This window comes from Macadamia integrifolia, chromosome 11 (genome assembly GCF_013358625.1).
Source record: "Macadamia integrifolia cultivar HAES 741 chromosome 11, SCU_Mint_v3, whole genome shotgun sequence".
NCBI classification, from domain to species: domain Eukaryota; kingdom Viridiplantae; phylum Streptophyta; class Magnoliopsida; order Proteales; family Proteaceae; genus Macadamia; species Macadamia integrifolia.
The window spans coordinates 23,055,550-23,077,606 of NC_056567.1; the positions used below are offsets into that span (position 1 = coordinate 23,055,550).

General features: G+C 38.1%; 1 protein-coding gene across 1 annotated transcript; it reads left to right on the forward strand.

The window, feature by feature from the left end:
• Positions 1 to 6,084: 6,084 nt before the first annotated feature.
• On the forward strand, positions 6,085 to 17,674 carry LOC122094370 (SNF1-related protein kinase regulatory subunit beta-1-like). Its single transcript, XM_042665143.1, has 5 exons — positions 6,085 to 6,302; positions 7,878 to 8,110; positions 15,930 to 16,108; positions 16,243 to 16,405; positions 17,224 to 17,674. The coding sequence occupies exons 2-5, from the start codon at positions 7,910 to 7,912 to the stop codon at positions 17,545 to 17,547; spliced, it is 867 nt and encodes a 288-aa protein (XP_042521077.1). The 5' UTR covers positions 6,085 to 6,302; positions 7,878 to 7,909; the 3' UTR covers positions 17,548 to 17,674.
• The last annotated feature ends 4,383 nt before the right edge of the window (positions 17,675 to 22,057 follow it).

Genomic DNA, 22,057 nt, shown 5'->3' on the forward strand with positions numbered 1-22,057 from the left:
GGAAGGTATCGTATCGTATCAGAGATACACTAAGATACGCTAAAGATACACATATAAATGGATAGAAAACAATTTTTTAAACACTTTTGCATAAAAAATTTGTTAAAAAAAGCTATTGATAACATGTATTATGCATAAACACTAAATTGAGGGTATCGTACTAAGAATTCAAGGTTTGTAGTTGTCCCATAAATGTAAAATCCTTGTTCCCAACATTGATTTTCACTTTAATTAGAGAAATATGGCTGACAGCAACTTTGGAACAAAGCCCTTCAAAAAATCGTGTTTTTCTGAAAAATTTCCCATCTTGGCCATTATATGACCGTAGCGCACTGTATCGATACATACCGATACTCACCGATACGTATCGATGCTCACCGATACGTACCGATATATATCGATACTCACCGATACATGCTGATATATATCGATACGTACTGATCGATACATATCGATACTCACCGATACGTACCAATACATACCGAAATGTATATTTTATCTAAATTTTATATTTTCCATAGAGTCGTATCGAGGCATATCGTATCGTATCGAAGTGTATTGATGCATATCGGTATGTATTGTAGGGGATATATATCGATACGAAAGGATTTAAAAATTTTATGTATCGTATCGGTGTGTATCGTATCGATCGGCTAAATTTAAGATACGTATCGAAAGGTATCGTATCGGTATCGGAGATACTTAAAACCATAGTCTTGACTGATACCAATCTAATCTTATGATGCGACCAATCCAATCCCAACATTACCAACCATGCCAACCACCATTATTAAGTCAGGATGTATTATTATTTATTGGATGTTAAACATTTATTCGACAAACTATAAACAAAGTACGACGTATCATTAATGATATGTTTCTCTTTCCTTTTCACAAGATCTATAAATTCTATATTGGATTAATCTCCATGTATGTTAAATGTAGCCTCAGTCAAGTATAAAACAAAAATATTTTACCTTATAAGACAAAAATTCATATGTGGGCAACATCGTCATGGTGACAGGCTCCATGTTACACCAATCAAAACAATTTTATAGTTTCTATCATTTTGCTCAAAACTTGGAGCCCCATCTTCTTTAGTCATTACCCTAGTGGGTATACTCTTCAGTGAGACTGTTCTTTTAGTTAAGCTCGAAATCAGTCAATGCAAAGATGCCAATTGTTTTCAGTAGAAAAATGAGGAAAAAGCTAGCCGATTTTTATTTTATCATTCTAGACCATTGAAAACACAAGGAGAAATTCATAATACAAGATGAGTCAAGTGATAGAATTAGGGCCTCGAAAAAATTTGATACCTTAACAATACATATCTATCTTCTAATTTAATTATTTGGATTTGTCTAGTTAGTTTGTGTCTAAAAGAAAAGAGATGCAAAAAAAAACTACATTTTGCTACTCTAATAGCACAGTTTGCTAACATAGAAGGACTTTAATCCAAGACAATGTACTTTTTTTTTTTTTTTTGGTAGAAATCAAAGATAATGTACTAAAACTTAAGTAGCTTATTGACTCCTATTTGTAGAATTATTCATCATATTTTGTAATATTAGAATTATATCCAAACATATTACATATTGTATGTTGTTGGTATACCCATCCGTGTGTTGCCCAGATGGTTAGAGCGAATTGGGGATTGTGTGGATAGACGCACGGTCTCAGGTTCAATTCCTCATCTGTGCATCTGTGATTTAAGTAGAGACCGTGGCGGTGGGTTGTTACGCTAGTCTCCCCAAGGATTAATAGAGGTGTGCATAAGCTAACTCGAACACCTTGGTTAACAAAAAAAAGGTATGGAAAGCTAATCCAAATTTTTTGGCTATCAGATGTTTCTGAAATGATGTGCATTTTCTACCTCAAATTTCAACTGAAATTTCAATTTATTCTTTCCTGCATCCATTGTAGTCCATTTATAGTCCTTGGTCTTTTCTATACTTTCTTTTGCCACATTGGTATATTAAATTGTACTAATATTTGACATGTGAGTAGAGGACCTTGAGATGCATCCATACACAAAATTTTAAGTCCCCTTTGATCTTCCACACAAATATTATTGAAGAACGTGCTATTTTATTTCTTCGGAGATCCTTACTGTTTCATTTAAAAAAAAAAAAAAGTTTGAAATAAGGGATTGCAATTTTCTCCACCTATGGTACCTAGCTGATCCTTTGATTAAATTGAAGGGCATTTTAAATGTTATAAAAGATAAAATGGCAGTGGAGTTTTGTTCAGTAATTCTGTGTTATGCCTGTTGATGAATCAGCTATATACGTGGGTATAAAGGGATTTATATCCATAAGTTCCATACCTGAGGTTGCCGATAAAGTGAATAATACAAGAGTGGAGGAGTGGACACGAAAGATTAAAGAGAAAAGAGAAGAGAAGGCAATAAAATATAAACTCAGGGTTTTCATTTAAGGTAACTCTTATTAATCACCAGCTCCACCCAATCTTTGATTTAGGATTTAATTTCAAAATCTCTTCCCTTTAATCTTGATCAATATTCCCTTATCGTAAATGGATGAATGAGGCCAGCTGGCCACAGGGACAATGGGTATTCAGACCTTTTGCCTAACTAATTCCGCGGGGTCAATATTCCGCGGGCCTATATTGCCCCACAATCGCATGGACTGAGTTATACTGGGATTGAATTAGAACCATTCAATTTTCACCGAAAGCAGTGAAGAGTATTAAACACCACTTGTAAGTGGCCCCAAGGAGGTAAGAGAAGTCAAACTTAGAACCACATGCTTCTTGAGGCAAAGGTCCCTTGCCAAATCGGTTACCCCCTTGGGGTTGAATCATGTTATATCTAGATTTAAAAAGAAATTGTGTAAATGAAAAAATAAAACCTTTTTTTCTTATCACAAGCTTAGCTGGGCATCTTGATTAAATATGTTCTCAATTCGATTCTAACATACTGAATGTCTTGTTTTATTTTGCCTAATAAAGTACGTAACACTTTGAATTCAACTTGTTCTGTTTTTTTGGAGAGGTGCTGAATTGGGGCTTCGAAAGTGGTCTCTTATTACTTGGCAATCTGTGTGTAACCCTAAGATTTTGGATTCAAAAGTTCATAATAAGGTATTAACTGTTGGTTAAATTGGGATGAAGAAGAGAATTGACTAATCCATCTTCTATAAGGGCTCAACATTTAAATCCTGTTGCTTGGAGGAAAAGAAGTTCTATTATTTTGGAATAGTATTGCTATGATCTTGCATTTGTTAAAGAAGGTGGTATGGGCTGGTTGGGGATGGATTTTAAAATTTGATAACTTTACTTTGCCATAATACTTAGTTCCTCACCCATCTTTCTCAAGGTGTGTGAGCTAGTTTTGGATGATAAATGAAATGTTTCACTTACAAATTTTTTTTTTCCAGCCTCCATTTTTTAAGAGATTTTGAGGATACCTATTGCCTGGAACTCCTTACATGAAAAATGGATTTGTATTTTAACCAGGAATGTTTAATATTCAAGCCGTTGCTAAGTATATATTATGAAAAATAATGGTGCTTTGGATGATTCGGTTGGTCCTACTAGAACATGGAAATATGTTTGTAGTTGTCGTTCTTCTCGTTGGCTAAGCTAATTGAACTAGCGCCTAAAATATCAAGCGCCACGTTTAGCTCGATTAGTACACTTGCTATTGATTTAGATTCCATTATCGGGTTCGTTTCAAAAGTGAAAACAAAAATGAAGTCACTTTTTGATAGGTATTGCTTGTTTATCCGTTCCATTCCTGTGTTACCAGGGAATGGAGTGGATTCCTACCTGGAAAGCGATACTGACAAACTCGTTAGTTAAATGGGCTTCTGAGCTCAGATTGTTGGATGGTTCTGAGGATCCTGTAAGGTGCCATTGCCGGTGGCTTAGCCCCTAGTTCCAACTCAATGCGATGATCCACCTCTCTCCTAGGTGGAAGTCTCTTCGGCAGCTTCGGTGGCATAACATCTTTTAACTCTTCATCCTTCTCTCTGGAACAATTGAGGGCACTGACTGACTGCATCAATCATCGCTCAGTGAGCTATTTATTGCCGCCAGTAGTGCTTCGCTTGCATGCAAGGTAGCACGCCAACGCCAGTTATACTTTTTTTTTAAGGAAAGATAATTGGATTGGCACATCATTCAATCATGTAAAAAATAAAACATATCCAATGCATGAGAGAAACTGAGAACTACACAACCTTTTCCAGAGAAATGTCGAGAGGTTGTTTCAACTGCCTGACCACCAGATCACAACATTCGTACTTTACCGTTAGACCAAAATCCCCCCTTTATATTATGCTATCATGTGATTTTAGTAGACATATTTAGACAGCAAGACCATCAAGAATATAAATCAACATCTAAGTATTTTTCTTTTTGTTAACCAAGGTGTCCGGGCCAGCTTACTTGCACCTTGACTAATCCTGTGACTGTGCGCCTATTCACACAATCCCCAATTCACCCTAACCATCTGGGCAACCCAGAGATGGAGAATCGAATCTAAGTAGCTTTTCCATGCTTCAGTTATTTTATATGAATGGTTCCTCCTATTTTTAAAATTTTGAGATTCGTAATATTCTCTCAATTGCTGCTATCAGTTTTGATTTTTTATTTTTGTTTTTTGTTTTTTGTTTTTTTGTTTTTTTTTATATGATATACTAAGAATCAAGTGGTGTTCCTAAAGCTCAATTCTAACCCATACAAAACTCCTTAATTAATCTTGTAATAGGTTAATAATTCAAACATCTTTTCCTTGTCTGATAAATAATCCGTCTCTTTCTCTGGTTTTTAATGATAGTTGAGTCCTTATGGGATGTTTCCGTTTTGAGACATACCGTGGAGTTAATCCCATATATCATTTGGTCATTATTTGTGATGGCCATTATGACCAAAACATTGGAGTGGTAACTTTAAGTACTTGTAGCTTTATTGAATCATGGATTTTCAGGGAATGTACATGGAGAGTGGATCAAGTCCTGTATGAGAATTTTTTTGTACAAAATTAATCCACATAGATGGAATTCACCAGTAACTAATTGATCCACACTCATGCACATGATGCGAAAATGAGTCAAATGCTGTAAGGATTGCACAAGGCACAAATGCAAGGATGTGAAAAGGTAGAACATGGACGATCATGGAATCATTTTTTCTTATTATCTGATGGTGTTAGAACTATTAACTCTTTTAATATATGTCAGGTAGTTGGATTTATAATCATAATAAAAATAAAAAATATAATAAAAAAAAATAAAAAAATTAATTTGTTATGTGGATGACGTGTGTTGCTTATTTGAATGGTAGAATTTTTTTTTCCTTGTCATAGAATAAAAAGGGTAAAAGAATGAGCCCGATCATGCAGCTCTTGGGATCCGACTCTTTTCCTTAATGTCCATCGCCCAGGTTAGTCCATAGTTACCTAAGCGAGTGACACATGATAAGGCGATGATTCAACGGTTTGAGAAAGGTGTGGAATACAAGATGTTGATAAAGACCCAGAGAATGAGGTACCGAGAATTGTTGGATCATCGCCTTACCACATGTCGCTTGCCTAGGTAGCTATGGGCAAGACTTGAACGATAAACGCTAAGGAGAGGAGTCGAATCCCAACTCTTGAGCCCAAACATTGAGGGGGTGAAATGACCCCCCAAGTGTTGGGAAATACAAAAACCCCACCTCCGTTCATGCCCATGTGTGCCCCTAGCCATTGTAGGGGTTGCTGATCTTACAATCAGAAAGTGTGGTTTTTTTTCCCCCTCAAGAAAGAAAGGGGATAAGAGAATATTACCCATGAATGCAGGTACATGCTAGCGTGAGCAGCCAGTGGGAGAGTATGCACAAGCTCCCTCAGTGCAGGAGTAATACGTTATTTCCACTTCTGTTGTGTCTAGGTGTAGGTATACACTAGCGGATATCATTTTTTGTTTAAAAAAATAAATAAATAAATAAAATAATAATTATAAACCAAGAGTCATAGCGTCACGTCACCCTGAAAAAAAAATTTTTTTTTTACCACAAAAACTGCAAAATTTTCAATTTTTTTAATTTTTAACATTATTCCCTCCCCTCCTTAGTCGTTATCACGATCCATAGGGGCGTCAGAGATCGTTTTCTCCGATCTACCAAAAATTTTAGACGAACCCAGGTCAGGTTTTCCTTTCTGCAAGTGCAAACTCCCGTTTTGTTCTTTTCACATTCGCGGCCTCAGGCTTCGGTAGCTACTGCGATGGCCCTTCTTGCCGGCCGAGCCCTCAAATAAACTGTCCGATCCCAACTCGTTTATGCGGTTCTGAAATCAGGTATATGCAACATTTTCTTGCTTTCACTCTTTTCATCACTTCCCCTGTTCTGCAATCAATATCTTTCTCAATGTTCTTGGCTTTTTGAATCATTGGAGAAAATACCCAGATGGGAAATGAAATGAATTTCAGAGAGAAATAGACAGAAAAAGAAAGATAGAGATGTTGGGCACATATATTTCATGGAATTCATCAGATCAGAATAGAGGAAGAAAGATGAGGTGAAAGACGTTCCTCATTTACTCTTATCTCCACCAAACAAGATGGCACAGTTGGTGGATCTTCTTGACTGGCTAATTCAGTATCTGCCTTAAAAAAATTTAGTCTCCAAATTCAAAACTAAAGAACCCAAAAGGATTAACTGAGTTACAGTCGCACCTTGTCCGCTGACATGCTAATTGTTGCAAAGAATTGAGAGAGACCCAAAAAGAATGATCATGGTCCTATGACAGAAATGATGCGTGGTTGATCATGGATGCTAAGTGGGGGGCGTTCAGAACTAGCAGGATCTTCCAATTCCAGGAACTTAGTCTTGGAAAACCTGATACTGCTCTATATATTTGACCTTTGCGCCTTTGAATGTTTCCCTTAATTGATTTTCAATTACGCATTTGCTTGTTGCATATTAATTTTGGATTTCTTCAATCTATTTTAGGCCTTATTTTATGTTCCAGAATTTCTGTCCAAATTCCTTATGAGCACCAGACTAAAATGACCACAGAGATGAAGTTTACATCTAACCTTAAAATTAAATTAAATTTCCTTCCAAATTAACAATGAAAATTTTACTTCCTTCAAAATTAAACTTCCAAAAGCTTTGTGCTACTAGGTTTTCAAATCTTGATAAATATGGAAACTAATTATGAAATTAAAGGTCATTTATCCAAATCATCGTTTTATAACTTTGACAGCCAATTTAGAGTAAACAATGAAGGAAGAACAATTAATTTTCTCAGTACTGTGATGTCTTGCCTATTTGAAGTTATTTTTTCCCCCAAACCTATGTTGAATTGATTTTGTAACTGCTAGTGTCCCTGGTTTGACACTATCCAGGTCACTGGGTTTGAAAGGCCCCAAACCAAAAAGGTGCCCCTATTATCATCTCAAGCAGTCCAAGCATCTGATTTGGTCTGGATTTCAAAAGACTGTTTTTTCCCCTCTAAACCTAAGAGACAAGATGAACTATGGGCCCTGGACCCACCTACACTTAATCTGTGGCTCTATGGGTTTTGGTCTACAAATTTTCTTATAGCTTGTGAGCCTATACCCTTGAAGTTTAATATTGTAAGTGTGTTTCTGGTGTCAATCTCTGAAATTAAGGGAATACATGGAATTTTCATGTAACCTCTCTGTCACTCTGACATAACCACCTCCACTTCGTGCAAAACACCACCTTCCTCTTCTCAGCTTAGCCACCTCTACCCTGTCCATCCTTTATTTATTTATTTATTTATTTTAAGTTCTTTATAAAACCATTCAAGCCATTTCTTCCTTCAACATGTTGATGACTGCAAGTAAAAACAACAATGGGTGTCATAATGTCTCAGATCCCTTATGTCTCTACTTCTGTTCCAGCAATCCGCATATCTGTGAAAGCCTTCTTGAAGATGGGAAATGCAAGTGGAAAAGAGGAGGGAGAGAATGGAAGTGAGGATCTGTTAGGGCGATCCGATGGAAAATCAGCTTACCACGATGATTTTTCGGTGAACTCCTACAGTCCAGCAAGAGCTAATTCGGTGGATTCAATGGGGAACTCACCACCACCAAGCCCAGGTCGTTTTCGATCTCCGCTTATGTTTGCTCCTCAGGTAATCTTTTTGTTTCTTTTTTTCATGTTGCAGATTTGGGTTCTTTTCATTTAATTTGATTCTCATGTTTGGTTATTGTTATAGGTCTTCTTTCCTTTTATGGTTGCATTTGATTCTGGCTGTGAATTGTTTGATTGATAAATGCATTTGATTCTGGCTGTGAATTGTTTGATTGATAAATGCATTTGATTCTGGCTGTGAATTGTTTGATTGATAAATGCAGTAATCTTTGTTTTGTTTTTGTTTTTGTTTTTTTGTTTTTTTTTTTTTACCCCATTAGCATTTATTGCTTGTTAGAATGAATCAACTTACTTTAAGCTTGTGTCTAGGAAGGAAATTAGAATGAATTTCATTGATGTGGTTTTCCAGCTGATATATTCTGTTACTTTGTTAATTGGACTTAGTCTTCATGCATTTGCATGTAATTTCAGGTTGGTTGCATTATTAGGATCATGGATGTTTAGATTGTTAAGATCATGGATTGTTGCTTGATTATGGTGAGTAGAAATGCCAGAATCCAATATGTAAATGTTGTTTGATGCCAAAGTCAGCAGGCATGGAAAGATGGGGTGCGGATTTGGTTCTGTTGTTAAGATCATAAAAGGGCATACCCAGTGCACAAGGCTCCCGCCACTGTGGGGTCTGGGGTGGGTCATAATGTATGCAGCCTTACCCCCGCTTCGCGTAGAGACTTTTTTCCGACTCGAACCCACAACAATGGAGAAACCTAGAGGCTGTGAAGAAATCATAGATTCCTCAATTTTTTGTTGCTTGCTGATGCTTTATATGAGAGAGAGAATTCAACAGGTGTATCTTGTATTGTCATACTCGACAAACCAACAAAATAAGATGTACTGAAGTGGTGATTATGGATCTTCCAATTATTTGGTGCTTGATTATACTTTGATAGAGTAGGTGCCAGAATCTGACATTCATATGCCATTCGATTTCAAACTTTACAAACCTGGAAAGATAAGATAGGTTGAGTAGGATGGTTAGTTAAATTATGGATTTCTCGGTTCTTTGTTGTTTAATGTAGAATGTCAGGAGTTGATTCAGTAGTTAAGATCGTGGGTTCCTTGATACTTAGTTTGATTAATTATGTGAATGGGTGCTTGAATCTGACATGTGTATGTCAAGTTGATGCTGGAGTTGCTAAACCTGAAAAATAGGATGCATGGAGTTGATTGCATACATTAATTGAGTCGGTCAAGATCAAATCTGTTTATCAAAGTGCTTCTCTGATTGTTCAAGACATCTCTTTTCAACCGAGGAACAAAACAAGATCATTTTCCTTTTTTTTTAGTCAAATAGTGAAGGATATTTCGTTAGTAATGCCAAAAGGGGTGGAGGGGATCCGTATTTGTTGTTCAGGTCGATCATTAATATTCTGGATTTCACAATCCTTAACCTTTGTTTCTCAATGATGGTTTATATGACGATGAGTCACGAAATCCAACATGCATATATTTCATTGATGCCAGATTTGAGGATGCCAAAATCTAGGATTTATGAATTATACATTTTCCCACAAGGATAATAATAGTTATGGTCACAATGCTTCCATATTAGCAAGTATTATATTGAATTTTTGCATACAATTAATGAGGGCATATTTGTTGCTGTTGTTTTTTTTTTTTTTTCCTGCTCTGTTATGGTTTATAAGGAAACAAGTGCCACAACTTGACATCCCAATTGTTGAGTAGGTTGTTCTTTTTTTTTTTGGGTGAATAGTAAAAGCATAAAAGAAGGGGGAGGGAAAATATAGTCCCAAAGGGGAAATTATTAACCCAAAAATGATAACAAAAGCCTGTAAAGGGCAACATCCAAGGCCCACATGGGCTAAAAAACTCCTACAACACTGCCGGAAGCCCAAGCAGAAGAGAAGGGAAAACCAGTCAAAACCGAGAAGAGAAACCACAGCTCCTAGTGGCCAACAAGAAGAAGGAGCACCACTGGAAAAGAGATAGCCATGACAGCGGAGCTCTGGCCTTGTGGAGGGCCACGACCAAGCAGATAGCTGGCTTAGTGAAGGGGGTCGCCATGGCGGAGGGGCACCGGCCTTTTAGATGGCAATGACGGAGTGGCTTCCAGCCAAGAGAGGCCTAACGGGCTGGTGTCGAAGAGGTTGTTGCCGATCGGGACATAGATCCAGTGACCAACAGACTGAACAAGGTAGGCTGCCGACGACTAATAGACCCAACGGAGCAAACAGCCAACAGGGGTGGAGGCCAATGAGGTGAGCAAACGGATCAACCAAAAGAGCCTGGCATCTGGAAGGGCAAACAAGCTTGAGGGGCTAACGGAGAGGCAAGCCCGTTGGAACAAGTGGGCCAGCAGACAGACCAAACGACCCTGGCATTTGGAAAGGGTGGACAGCCAAGAGGGGCTGACGACCAGCAGGACAAGAGGCTTGGTGGGAGAGATGTCCAAAAGGGTAGCAGGCTTGGCGAGAAGGCGACTATGAAACAGCTAACCTAGAAGGCCCAACACCATGTCTGTAGACCAAGCAGAGTAGGAAGCTGGCGGGAAGGCAAGCCAAGCGGTTGTAGCAGTCTCAACACCAAACGAGCTGGTTGACACTAGGATTAGAGGGAGAAATAGAAGAGAAAGAGAGTGGAGGAGGAAGAAGGGAGAGGAAGAGAGAAGAGGAAGAGGTGAGAGGGGAGGGAGGAGGGAGGAGAGGGGAGAGGGAAAGGGAAGATGTAGAGGAAGAAGTAAGGTGGAGGTGGGAGAGAGAGAGAGAGGGAGCACCCTGGACTCACGGGCGAAGGGAAACTTAGATTAGGGTTTCCTTCAGGAGTGGAGGGCAAGGGCGAGGGTAAGAGAGCCCAAAGGTAGGCATATTGTGAAAAGGAGGGTAGGTTTTTATTAGACACATGTGGAACAATATGCTGTATGAATTAGCTTCGATTGTAAGTTTGTTACTGTAACAAGGATTAGAATGATTGTGTCATATACTATTAACAAGGAAATGAATAATTGTTGTTTTTGTGTCTCCTATTGACAATGGTCTTCCTGTGCTTGTCATGTGGTGACGATGGTAGTTCACCATTTTAGAGTAATCCATGCAATTCAGATGTAGGTTCCCAACAATATGTCGTATTTTAATGACTGATCTCTTTACTCATGCTATTGTTGCTCTTAGGCTTTATGGGATAAGATATTGATATTTGGCATAAAATTAACTTCTTGCTTATACGGAGGATTTTGGACCAAAACTTTGTAGTATGTCCGCACCACTGTTTGCATGCAATGGTGTATAATTTCTTATTTAGGCATGTAAAGAGTTAGAGGATGTGTTTAATTTTTCTTCTCATGGCTGTAATAAGAACACCTTACGTTTTTCATGAAGGAATTTCATCTTATAAAGATTGTTTTTCGCTTAAAACTACGAAATAGGGACTGGCTAGCCACTGATTAAAAACAAATTCTGCAAAGGAAGTTGAGAGAAATTCATTTATTTAGATGTTTCACATGTAGCGGAGACTTTCTTGAGGAAGTGGGGATTAGGAGTTTCAGTTTGTACATTATTGAGAAGCTGGGTGATTGTTTTTCGCTTGCAACTACGAAATAAGGACTGGCTAGCTGCTGCTTGAAAACAATTTCTGCAAAGGAAGTTGAGAGAAATTCATTTATTTATATGTTTCACATGTAGCGGAGACTTTCTCGAGGAAGTTGGGATTAGGAGTTTCATTTTGTACATTATTAAGAAGCTGGGAGATGCTATCTGAGGCAGGGCGCTCCCTCGGGCATTCTCTTAAGCAGAAGGTAAATATCTCAGCAAGAGGTCTTTTTTGACTCTCAACTCGGGTAGGGATGACTTTGAACTCACTTTAGTAGACACATGATTTTTCATTCCTCGGTGGAGTAAAGGCCTTCTCCACTTGTGCTTGTGTAATATGAAGTATGTTTCCCTTCATACTGACCTGAATAGCGGCAAAAAAGTACCATAGTTTCCCAGAAAAATCCATGAGACCCTCCGAAACCACGAACTGTGCTCCTTGGAACAATAAAACTTGAACTCAAATGCTGAAACCTGAATTCTGCAAAGTAAACTTTAACTTTGAACTTACAACCATGAAAACTTAAATAGTTAAATCACATTTTAGACTACAAACGTAGACCCAAAAATGAGAAATCATGAATAAGGACGAAATCAGAAAACTAAAACCCCAAGGAACTTGATTGAAGACTACTGCGACACAGTCCCGATGGAGTTGGGCCATGCAGTTGAGATAGGCAACCGAATTTGACTGGAGGACGATCTAGGGAATCTTCTATCTCTTCAATGTTTTCAGATCATAGACAGTTAATTTGGGAAAGGAAAAAATATGGTATGAGACACAGTTATTTTTTGTTATGGGCTTTTAAAAATAAGGTTAAAATTCGGTCAGACAAATGGAGAAGGAAAAAGGAAGTTGAAATGGTTTAATAGGGATATTATCAGCTCACTTTTGAAAAAAACAGAACAAAAAACATGGCTATATGTGAAGATAAAACTATATTTCTACATATACTCAATTCAAAGTCCTAAACTTCTCTCAAATGAGTAACCTGAAAGAAAAAAAAAAGAAGGAAAATACAAATATAGTATTTTTCCAATTTTCTTTTTAAATCTTTTTTCTTGTAAACAAACTTTTTTTTCTTCTCCCCCCCCCCCTTTCTGCTGCTCTGATGAGCTCTCTGTCTCCATCAGCAAGAAAGGCTGGTCAATGATTAATGCTGAAGGCAAATTGTACAGATTGCAACTACCGAGGCATAGATGTCTTTATTGTCTTTTTGGAAAAGGAAGGAAAGGTTGATCTCTTTTGTGTGAGAGAGAGGCACATGCTCTTCTCCAAAATCAAAAGAGAGGAGGAGGAGTAAAGGTTGCAGAAACAGAGAAGGATTGAGGAGGAAATGGGCAGATCCAACCTGTTGCTGAATTCAGAGATCCAATCTCAGCTTTTAGTTAGGCAAAAGAAAAATATATAGTAGATCCCATGCAAAGAAACAATGGCAGAAGTGGGTGCCAGGGAAGAGAGAAGTTGCAGCTTCGATCTTGTCATCTACTCATGTTGCAGGGCAGCAATTCTTTTTTCTCCCATTTTTTTTCAGGTGTTTCATCAAACCCCTTTTATATCCCATTTTGATTGGCTTATGAAAATTTTGTGTACTATATTTTCATATAAAATGTGCTTAATTCACTATATGTTTGAAAAGTTAGATAAAAATGGTCATTTTTCTCATATGTACGCATATTGTTTGTGTGTTCAATTACTAAGGTCAGATTTCCAAATCATTAGTCCCTGTGGCCGGAATAAAAGGTGCGACAAAGAGGATTTATGGATACTGCATAGTGGGAGGCACTTCCGCTTTTATTAATTATATCTTTTCACTTTCCTACATTTAATCAAGAAAATTTCTTTTTGCCTGGACAATTTGTTTCTTGTTTATAGATAGAATCAGATTTAATGGTTATTATTGAACATAATCTTCTAATAGTCTTGGACAAATAGTGAATGTATTGAAGTAAAGCTAGTAATTATTATTTATATTAAACTTACAACAACTATTGGATTCAAAATTTCAAACCCTAAATGTGGTTAGAACTTTAGCTATTTTATGTAGAAATTATGTTAATCCGTGTGAGGCTGGAACCTGGGGTAAACTATTCTAATTCTTCTTAAGCCTTCAAGCCATTAACAGTCATTTACTGGTCTAGAATTAGAAAGAGTGTAAGATTTGGATGATTTTGCTTTATTTGTATCACTTTTAAAGGTGAATATGACAATTATGACTTTGCCACAATTTGCTAAGCAAGAGAGATCACATGGGAAGGGGTAATCCACCTTCCTCTATATTGCATGAGATAGAGGTTTGGCAGGGCACAAAGATGTGTCTGCAGAAATAATTATTGAATGGATATAGATAGAGAGGTGAAAATATGGTGTTCATGTGACTAGAGAATTAATCAAGTCACTACTCTTTTCCTTTTAAGGATTATAGATACTTCTGATGATTTTAGTTGGGATTTTGTTCGACTGACATCCAACTTATTTATGTTCTAACTTTTAATAGCTGGACATTTCAAATACTCCTTGATAACTGTCGTTGAGTGATTTTAGGGCATGATTGATGAGGTTGTTTTGGGGTGCTAAATTCTTCTACCTGTCAGATGTGGGTTGAATTCAATTCAATAACGAACGCTCATTTTTTTTTTTTGTTATTTTCATACAAGCCACTTATTAAGTATATAGAGGTGGTGGCATACACTACTCTCAATAAATTAATAAAAGATAAAATATCTGATACTTATGAAAATAATCAAAAATGGAAAGGAGAGCATCGCAAATGATATGAGTTTATGATAATTTCTATATATATATAATATTTTTTATTTTTAGGGGAGGAGGTAACGTATGCCGTTGGCTTTCCTGGAGCTAGCGGTTCAACCAATGGGAGGGCTGGGATGAGAGGAGTATATGAGACTTTTGCAAGGGGAGAAGGAGAGAGATAGACACGGAGTTGGGTATACCGCTAGCATTCCCAGCCTTTTCCAATATTTTAAAATGAATATATGATGTCTAAATTGATGAACAGGTCTGAAGTTTTCTTGCTCTGTTTACTCATCATACTCTTCCTCTGAGCATTAACCCTTGCACTGGGGCGAGTCCTCCTGTTTTAGATTGATCTTAACTTACTGGAGTGATGTCATGAAAATGTTCCTTTCTAAGTTCATTGGTTAACGTGGAACAAGTTGAGGAGTCATGAGGGTGAACAAATTGAATGTAAAATGAGCCCTGAAATACTATGTATCTCTCATACTCAAATGTTCCATGAAGACAAAAACATACAGTCTCTCTGTACTTGTGTATGTGACTCTTTTTTTCTTATAATTGAAACATGATTCAAATTTATTTTCATGGATGCATTTATTGTCTGCTTGTTATATTATCATGGATTGTCATCACTTGATTTGGTTATTAGCATACTCTTTTTAAAAGAAACATGGAATCTCATTTATTAAATTTTCAAGCTAGAGCTATGGTGCCCTTATTTCTCACTACCATCTTCCGCTGCTTGTCTGAGCTTCTCTTTTACAAGCTGCATTGTCCTTTTTTTTTTTTTTTTTCCTAACCTATTTTCTGCACTAATTTTCTTTAGAATCTAATGACATGTAGCGAAAGTTTATCTTAACTTTCAGTTCAATTAATAAAATCTCTTATTAAACTAAAAGAAAAATGTTGTTGGAAGTGAAGAGTTGGTTAGTAGCTTTTTTTGCTTTCTCATTCGATTCATTGTTCTCCCCCACCAGTTCCCCCCCAAGAAGAGGGAAAAAAATCTTCTCTTGTACCTTGTACAGAATTGTGGTAATGGAGCTTTCGAGAACAATCACTCAATGCAAAAATGCCAAGGTCAGGACTGTGTCCAGTCTACTCCCTCTGGAACCCTGCAAAAGCAGGACTCTATTGTGCTACACCCCTTCTTCTTTTCGGACTTTTTGACGACATCTTCTGGGTACACGCCAAATTTTTTTTACGAATGCTATAGGCTACTTCATGTGTTTTGCTCGAAGCTAATGGTTGATTAGTTTATGATTTCTTTATTCTCTGTTTAATTTTTGAAGGGCAACCCCCTTTTTTTCGTTATTTTCGGGGGGGTGGGTGGGACAGTCAAACTGGATTGCAAAATTGTGCTGGGTGATAAGGATGAAGGGAGATATAGAGGGAAATTGAGTGCTCCCTTGGAGATCAAAGCAAAAGAATGAGTTCTATTGTCCTTGGTGGTAGTCTTCCTGACTAATATACCAGTACCTTTTTTCTTTCCTAAATAGGCTCCTGTGGCTCCCTTACAAAGAGGTGATGCTTCGCCGGTTTTCAATCAACTGTGGCTGAATGAATCTCATGGAGATCTTGATCTATCACCTGAGAAAGGTATCCCCACCATGATCACATGGACCTACGGTGGTAACAATGTGGCTGTGGAGGGATCTTGGGACAACTGGGCACAAAGGTATCCTATAATTTTTCTGGATATGAAATAATTTTAATCTATGAAAATCCTTATTATGACTTTGGTAGTTGAGAGAATTTTGAAACTGCTTTACTCCTTTCATGTGACATTTATTATGCTTACAAATGGTGCAGGAAGATGTTGCAAAAATCAGGTAAAGATCATTCTATTCTATTGGTGCTGCCATCAGGTATATACCAGTACAAGTTCATTGTGGATGGTGAGTGGAGATATATTCCTGATCTTCCGTGCATTGCTGATGAGACGGGCAATGTTTGTAACCTTCTTGATGTGCATGTAAGTATTTTTGGCAGGCCCATCTGCAGTTTCATACACTTGATGCATGTGTAAATTTGGTATACAAAGTGGCCAGGAAGAATCCATTACACAAGCAGTATAGGACTGTTGAATCAGTTACTTCAGGTTGTGGTCCCTCCAAGAGTTGGTCCATCATCTATATTTTTAGGCTAGGGAACTTATATTTTCTTATAGAATATCATTAAAATCTGCAGGTTATGGAGCTTCTTTCTTTATCACGTTACAGAAGCTTGCTATTCTTAAACAACTTGATTATTAAATCGCTCAACAACCTGGAATTTAATGTAGCTGGGTTTCTTTTATTCCCTTTTGACTTTGAGGGATGCTGATCCCACGCCCCCGTGAGATTATGTGCTATACTCCACCTTTTAAATTGCGTGTGTGCACACAACCCTCACCTCCCAAAAAAACAAAAGGTGGAAGGAAAAGAGCAAACATATGAGACCTGCCCTTGGGTTTTGCTTACATCACCCAATGAAAATAGTGTTTCAAAAGAATGTTTTAGTTGGTGCAATGAACATAGGGCCCTTTGATGTGGACAGAGAAAGAGACCAACAATTATAGAAATTCTACCAAGTAGAGAGACCATATGAATTAGCGGCCAGTACTTAGTCTTCCACTTTAGGCTCAATGAGAATGACAAAATTTAGGTCCAGACAATACTCATGTAATTTCTTTTTATTATCACCTTTCTTTAATAGGGTAAGAAATTTTGTTAGACAATACTTACTGTAATTTCCTTTAGATTGATTATTGCCTTTCTTTTATTAGTTAAAATTTTGGCTCTTTTCTTGCAGGATTATGTTCCAGAGAACCCAGAAAGTGTAGCGGAGTTTGAACCCCCATCATCACCAGACTCCAGCTACACTCAGGTTTTTCCTGGGGACGAAGACTTTGCGAAGGAGCCTGTTGCTGTTCCTCCCCAGATGCACCTCACAGTCCTGGGGATGCCAAACTCTGCTGAATCCTCCTCCACAAATACAAAACCCCAGCATGTTGTTCTCAACCACCTGTTCATAGAGAAAGGATGGGCTTCTCAGTCCCTTGTTGCTCTTGGATTGACCCATAGGTTTCAGTCCAAGTATGTCACTGTTGTCCTCTACAAGCCTCTTAGAAGGTAAAGGGAGCCGGCATCCATTTAATAAACTTCCTGCTGCCTGATATCTGTTGTCTGTACAGAGGAGTTTTGTAGTCTTTGTTTGGAGTGATATTCTGGTAATAGAATGAACTTTTTTCCCCCTTTAGCCATATTTTTTGGTCTGTTTGTTTTGTTGTTTTTGTTGCACAGTTTTTCACATACACAGGCCTGAACTAAGTATTTTTTTTCAGGATAGGCAGCATGGCCCCTGTGCCAAGACACAGGGGGCTGGATTGAACACCCCGCATCTCATAAAAGATGGAAATCCTGCACCTAAAGATGCTCCTGTGTGTCCTGCCGTTGACCCTCGTGTTAGTGTAGAGTCATGCTGCTATGTGGTGTTATTAACACGTGTTTACGAAGCTCTTGGGTGCAAGACAGGAAAAAACTTTCAAGAAAAAGAAAAGGCAAAAACATTTAGGCCCCGTTTGATTTTTCTGTTTCATTTCACTTGTTTCTAGAAACAGAAATAGAAATTTATGCCTATTTGTGTGTCTAGAAACAAGAATGGAGAAACAAGTTTGACATGTTTTTCTGTTTCTAGAAACAAGTGGGAGTGAAAAAAATTGTGAAAAACCCGATACTTCACTTGACCTGCCCAAACCCCCAACCTATTGTTGAAACTTCTCGTTATCCAAATGCGGTGATTCCAAGCTAGTTGTGCGAAGCTCATCTCCATAAAGCATACATGCAACTTCAATGTCACGCCTTCACTTGTGAATTGCATTCCTACAATACCTTCACTAATGTCTTGAACTTGACTATATTGTTGAAAACGTTTCGGGAAACAGAAAAATCAAACACCTTTTTACATTTTCACAAATCGTTTCTTACCATAGAAACGGCATAAACCATTTCTGCCGTTTCTAGACTAAAAAACAAGAGAAACAAAATCAAATGGGCCCTTAGAATGAGCTCATCATCTGTTTACCAATAGATGTGGGCGTCCAATTGGATCTGATAAAACACACGTTTCGCACATCTTTGAACAAGAGCGGGTCCAATGAGGAAAAGGTTTTTTCATTTCAACTGGAATTAAATAATGTGGAGAATTTGACTTCATCTTCATATATATATATATATATATTTTGCTTACTGTGATAATTCCCACCCAATATGTTTCAAAAAAAAAAAAAAAATCCACCCCTCAATCTCCAATTAGTCATTTGGTTGTTCATACATGGGATAACCACGGGTGCATGTTTCAAATTGATGTGGAATCAGGCCCCCATATGGCTGATAACGGGCCGTTACATACCACCACGCTAACTCACTCCAGATCAGGTAGTCATTTCTAAGTTGCGCTCTCAATTTGGTACCAAGTCGCCCCTTTCGTGCACAGGTTGGGCCAAGGAGCAGCTGCTCTGATACCACTAACACGGAACTGAAAGAACTCAATCCCATAAACCGGCTTACAAGATGAGGGGACCCAAGACCATATCAACCTTCATCAATTCCCTTTGAAAACTGATGTGGGATTAGCCCCCATATGGTTGATATAGGACTGTAATATGTATGTATGCAATTTACCCCCCATTTTCTAAATATCCAAATTAAAATTAGGAACAGGGATCTGTAAACTAACAATGTATATTGGAATCGTATATGTTAACATTTTATTTATTGTCGGATCCTCTTCTTTCATTTCATCTGTTCAAACCATCTATTGCTAAAACCCATTCTCTCCACTACCTCTCCTCTCCTCTCCTCCATTGAATCTTACCCTCTCTCCTTTGCCCTCCTACCCACCACCTTGCCCTCACCTGCTTTCCCTTGCTCCGACAATCATGCTCTTTGGTCACTGATGGGTACTGCTACAACATTGGGCTAGGCTCTTCGGTCACTGATGTGATCATACTATCGCTAACATTTTTGGAGTTGGTTTTATTTTTAAGTACAGAACTGCTATGGATTGGGAAGCGCAGATAGAAATTCAAATATTGAAAAATGATGAACTTTCTGATCGCGCCAGTTATTGAGATCCTTGAAGCAAACATATTTGTAGGTCTGATAGAATAGAATTTGGTTATTGTGGGGAAAGTTTTCACTTGTAAGCAGCTCATAGCTCCCACTGTTTCGAAAGCACTCTCAAATGCATGGAACATACACCATAATCTTGTGGTTTGACAGATCAGTTTCAAGCTTTTCCTTACACCACTAGAGCAATAGTGAGAGATTGAGCAAGCACTATCCATGTGACCTTGGCTCGTCAAGAAATCTCTGATCGTTTTTCATGAATGGAGTGAGAACACACCCCCTGAGCACTTATCCTTTGTATGGATGGAAATCTCAGTTCACATCTATGGTCTACTGAAGAGTGGCTACTCAGATTGCAAGCAACATTGGAATATTCAGAACAATGCGGGTACCCTCTAGTTTGAAGGACTTTGGCCAGTTGTTTTCAACGTGCTGTTGTTCGAATTGATATTCCTTTGAAAATAGGGATGAGAATTAATAGGATTGGTCCAAAGCCTTACTGGATGAGTTCATCTATGCGAAGCTTCCTTCGTTATGTTTCTTCTGCGGGATGATAGGGAATGAACAACGATCCTGCTCCACAAAAAAAAGTTAAGGATGCTATGGTAAAATCAGAATTGTTTCAAAATTTGAAGCCTGAATCCCGATGCCTTTGCTTTGAAGCCACTTTTGGAGAGTGGTAGCAACTAAGAAGCTTGCCAATAGACCTCTGGTTGATGTTAAAATGAGGTTAATGGCTATAAGTATCATCATTTAATGAGAAAGAACTTTTTCCAATCAGTATACTTTATCTACAATTGAGGAACCTCAGGCCTCTTCTAGGTCTGATTGAAGGACAATTTCAAGAGCATAATTGGACAAATGGAGCTACAACCTAAATGAATTGGTTTGGAGCAATCTACATCCTAATTCTGTAATCTTCGTTCAGTTCAGTCCTCAAGGAAAGCAAATATCTCTATTGGGTGGCCCTCATGTAGTTTCCAGAGCTATAGAGCTATGTTTGTAAGGTAGAGAGAAAGTGTGTCGTCAGTCACTCGCAACGACAACATCTTCCCCAACACTGACATTGGGTATCACATGTGTAGTAGACCCCTTTTCTTTTGAACCTGGGCAGGGACCCCCCCCCTTTCTAGACATCGTTTCTTTAATGGACCTGGTGCTATTCATCCTCTCTTGGGCTAGATCTTTGTAGTGATTTGAGTATTTTTTTTTTTATGGGACTTTGTGTACCGCCCCCAAATCTGGGTGAGATATGGATGCAGGTCCTCACGGGCCACTGTTAAATAATGGTGTAAAAATGACCAATCAACTTATAATCCTCAAAACTTGAGTCATTCAATCATGGGCCTACCTCTACTATTCACCTTACTATTCACGGGATCCGCCGCGGTTCCACTACGTACTCTGATTAATTTCGTCAAAAATATACATGTTGACTCGTTTATCATTTGTACAACATGCTACATATCAAAATCTGCCAAAACCTCAATACATATCATGTAGCCTATTCAAAAATTACAGTTAATTCTCCAAAAATACATTTCCTCAATTCTCTTCAATTGATTTTTCCTCTGTACCAAGCCACATCTGAGGCTGTTAGACATAAAACTCTAGTGGGGTGAGCTAAAGGGAATTAGCTCAGTGAGATGGAACATGGCATAATCACACTTAGTACAAAAATACATATACTTAAACTTTCATTTTTTCTCATGCATGCATAAAAACATCTTTTGTAGCATGTTAAAATCTCTTATTCATATCAACTCACCGGATAGTTTATTGACTTGTCTCAACTCCTCTCCACTTCCGTCTCCGAATCTTCTCTGTGGAAACTAAGTATCCTATATTTTGGAGGACAACCCAACGGAGCTCTTTAGTTGGGCTTTCTCTGCACCAAAGCTCCTCAATCATAAGGCTGGGCTGAGTATTAGCAAGACCTTGTCTCCCATGACCTCCTATTACTTAACCATCTGATGGGTTATAATCCTATAGTAGATCAACAACCCCTAGACTCTATTGGTTGGGTGGTTGACAATACTGCAAATTCTATCGAAATAACAAAGATGATGGGCTACCGAGTACTAGCAAGGCCATGTCTCCCACGACCTCCTATTACCTTAACCGTCCGATGGGTTATAATCCTATGGTAGATCAACAACCCCTAGGCTCTTCTGGTCGGGTGGGTGATGCTACTGCAAATTCTATCAAAATAACAAAGATGATGGGGGGGGGAACCAATAGACTGTTGTGCCACTAACTATGGTTAAGAATTAACCATGGACTGAGTTTGAAGAGCCTTCTAATAAGAATTTAGAGGTTGTTAATTTGGTTTCTAAGATTTTTGTTGTTACTAAGAAAGACCCTTCTCCTAAAGGAAGTTCCGTGGTTATTGAAGAAATGGAGAGCCCTAATACTTTACAAGCTTTTTTGCTGCTTAAATGGCATGGTGCTGAGATGCCTAGTCCAGTTAACCCTACTTATTTGGGACCTACCCATCTGGAAGGGCATTAGTCCAG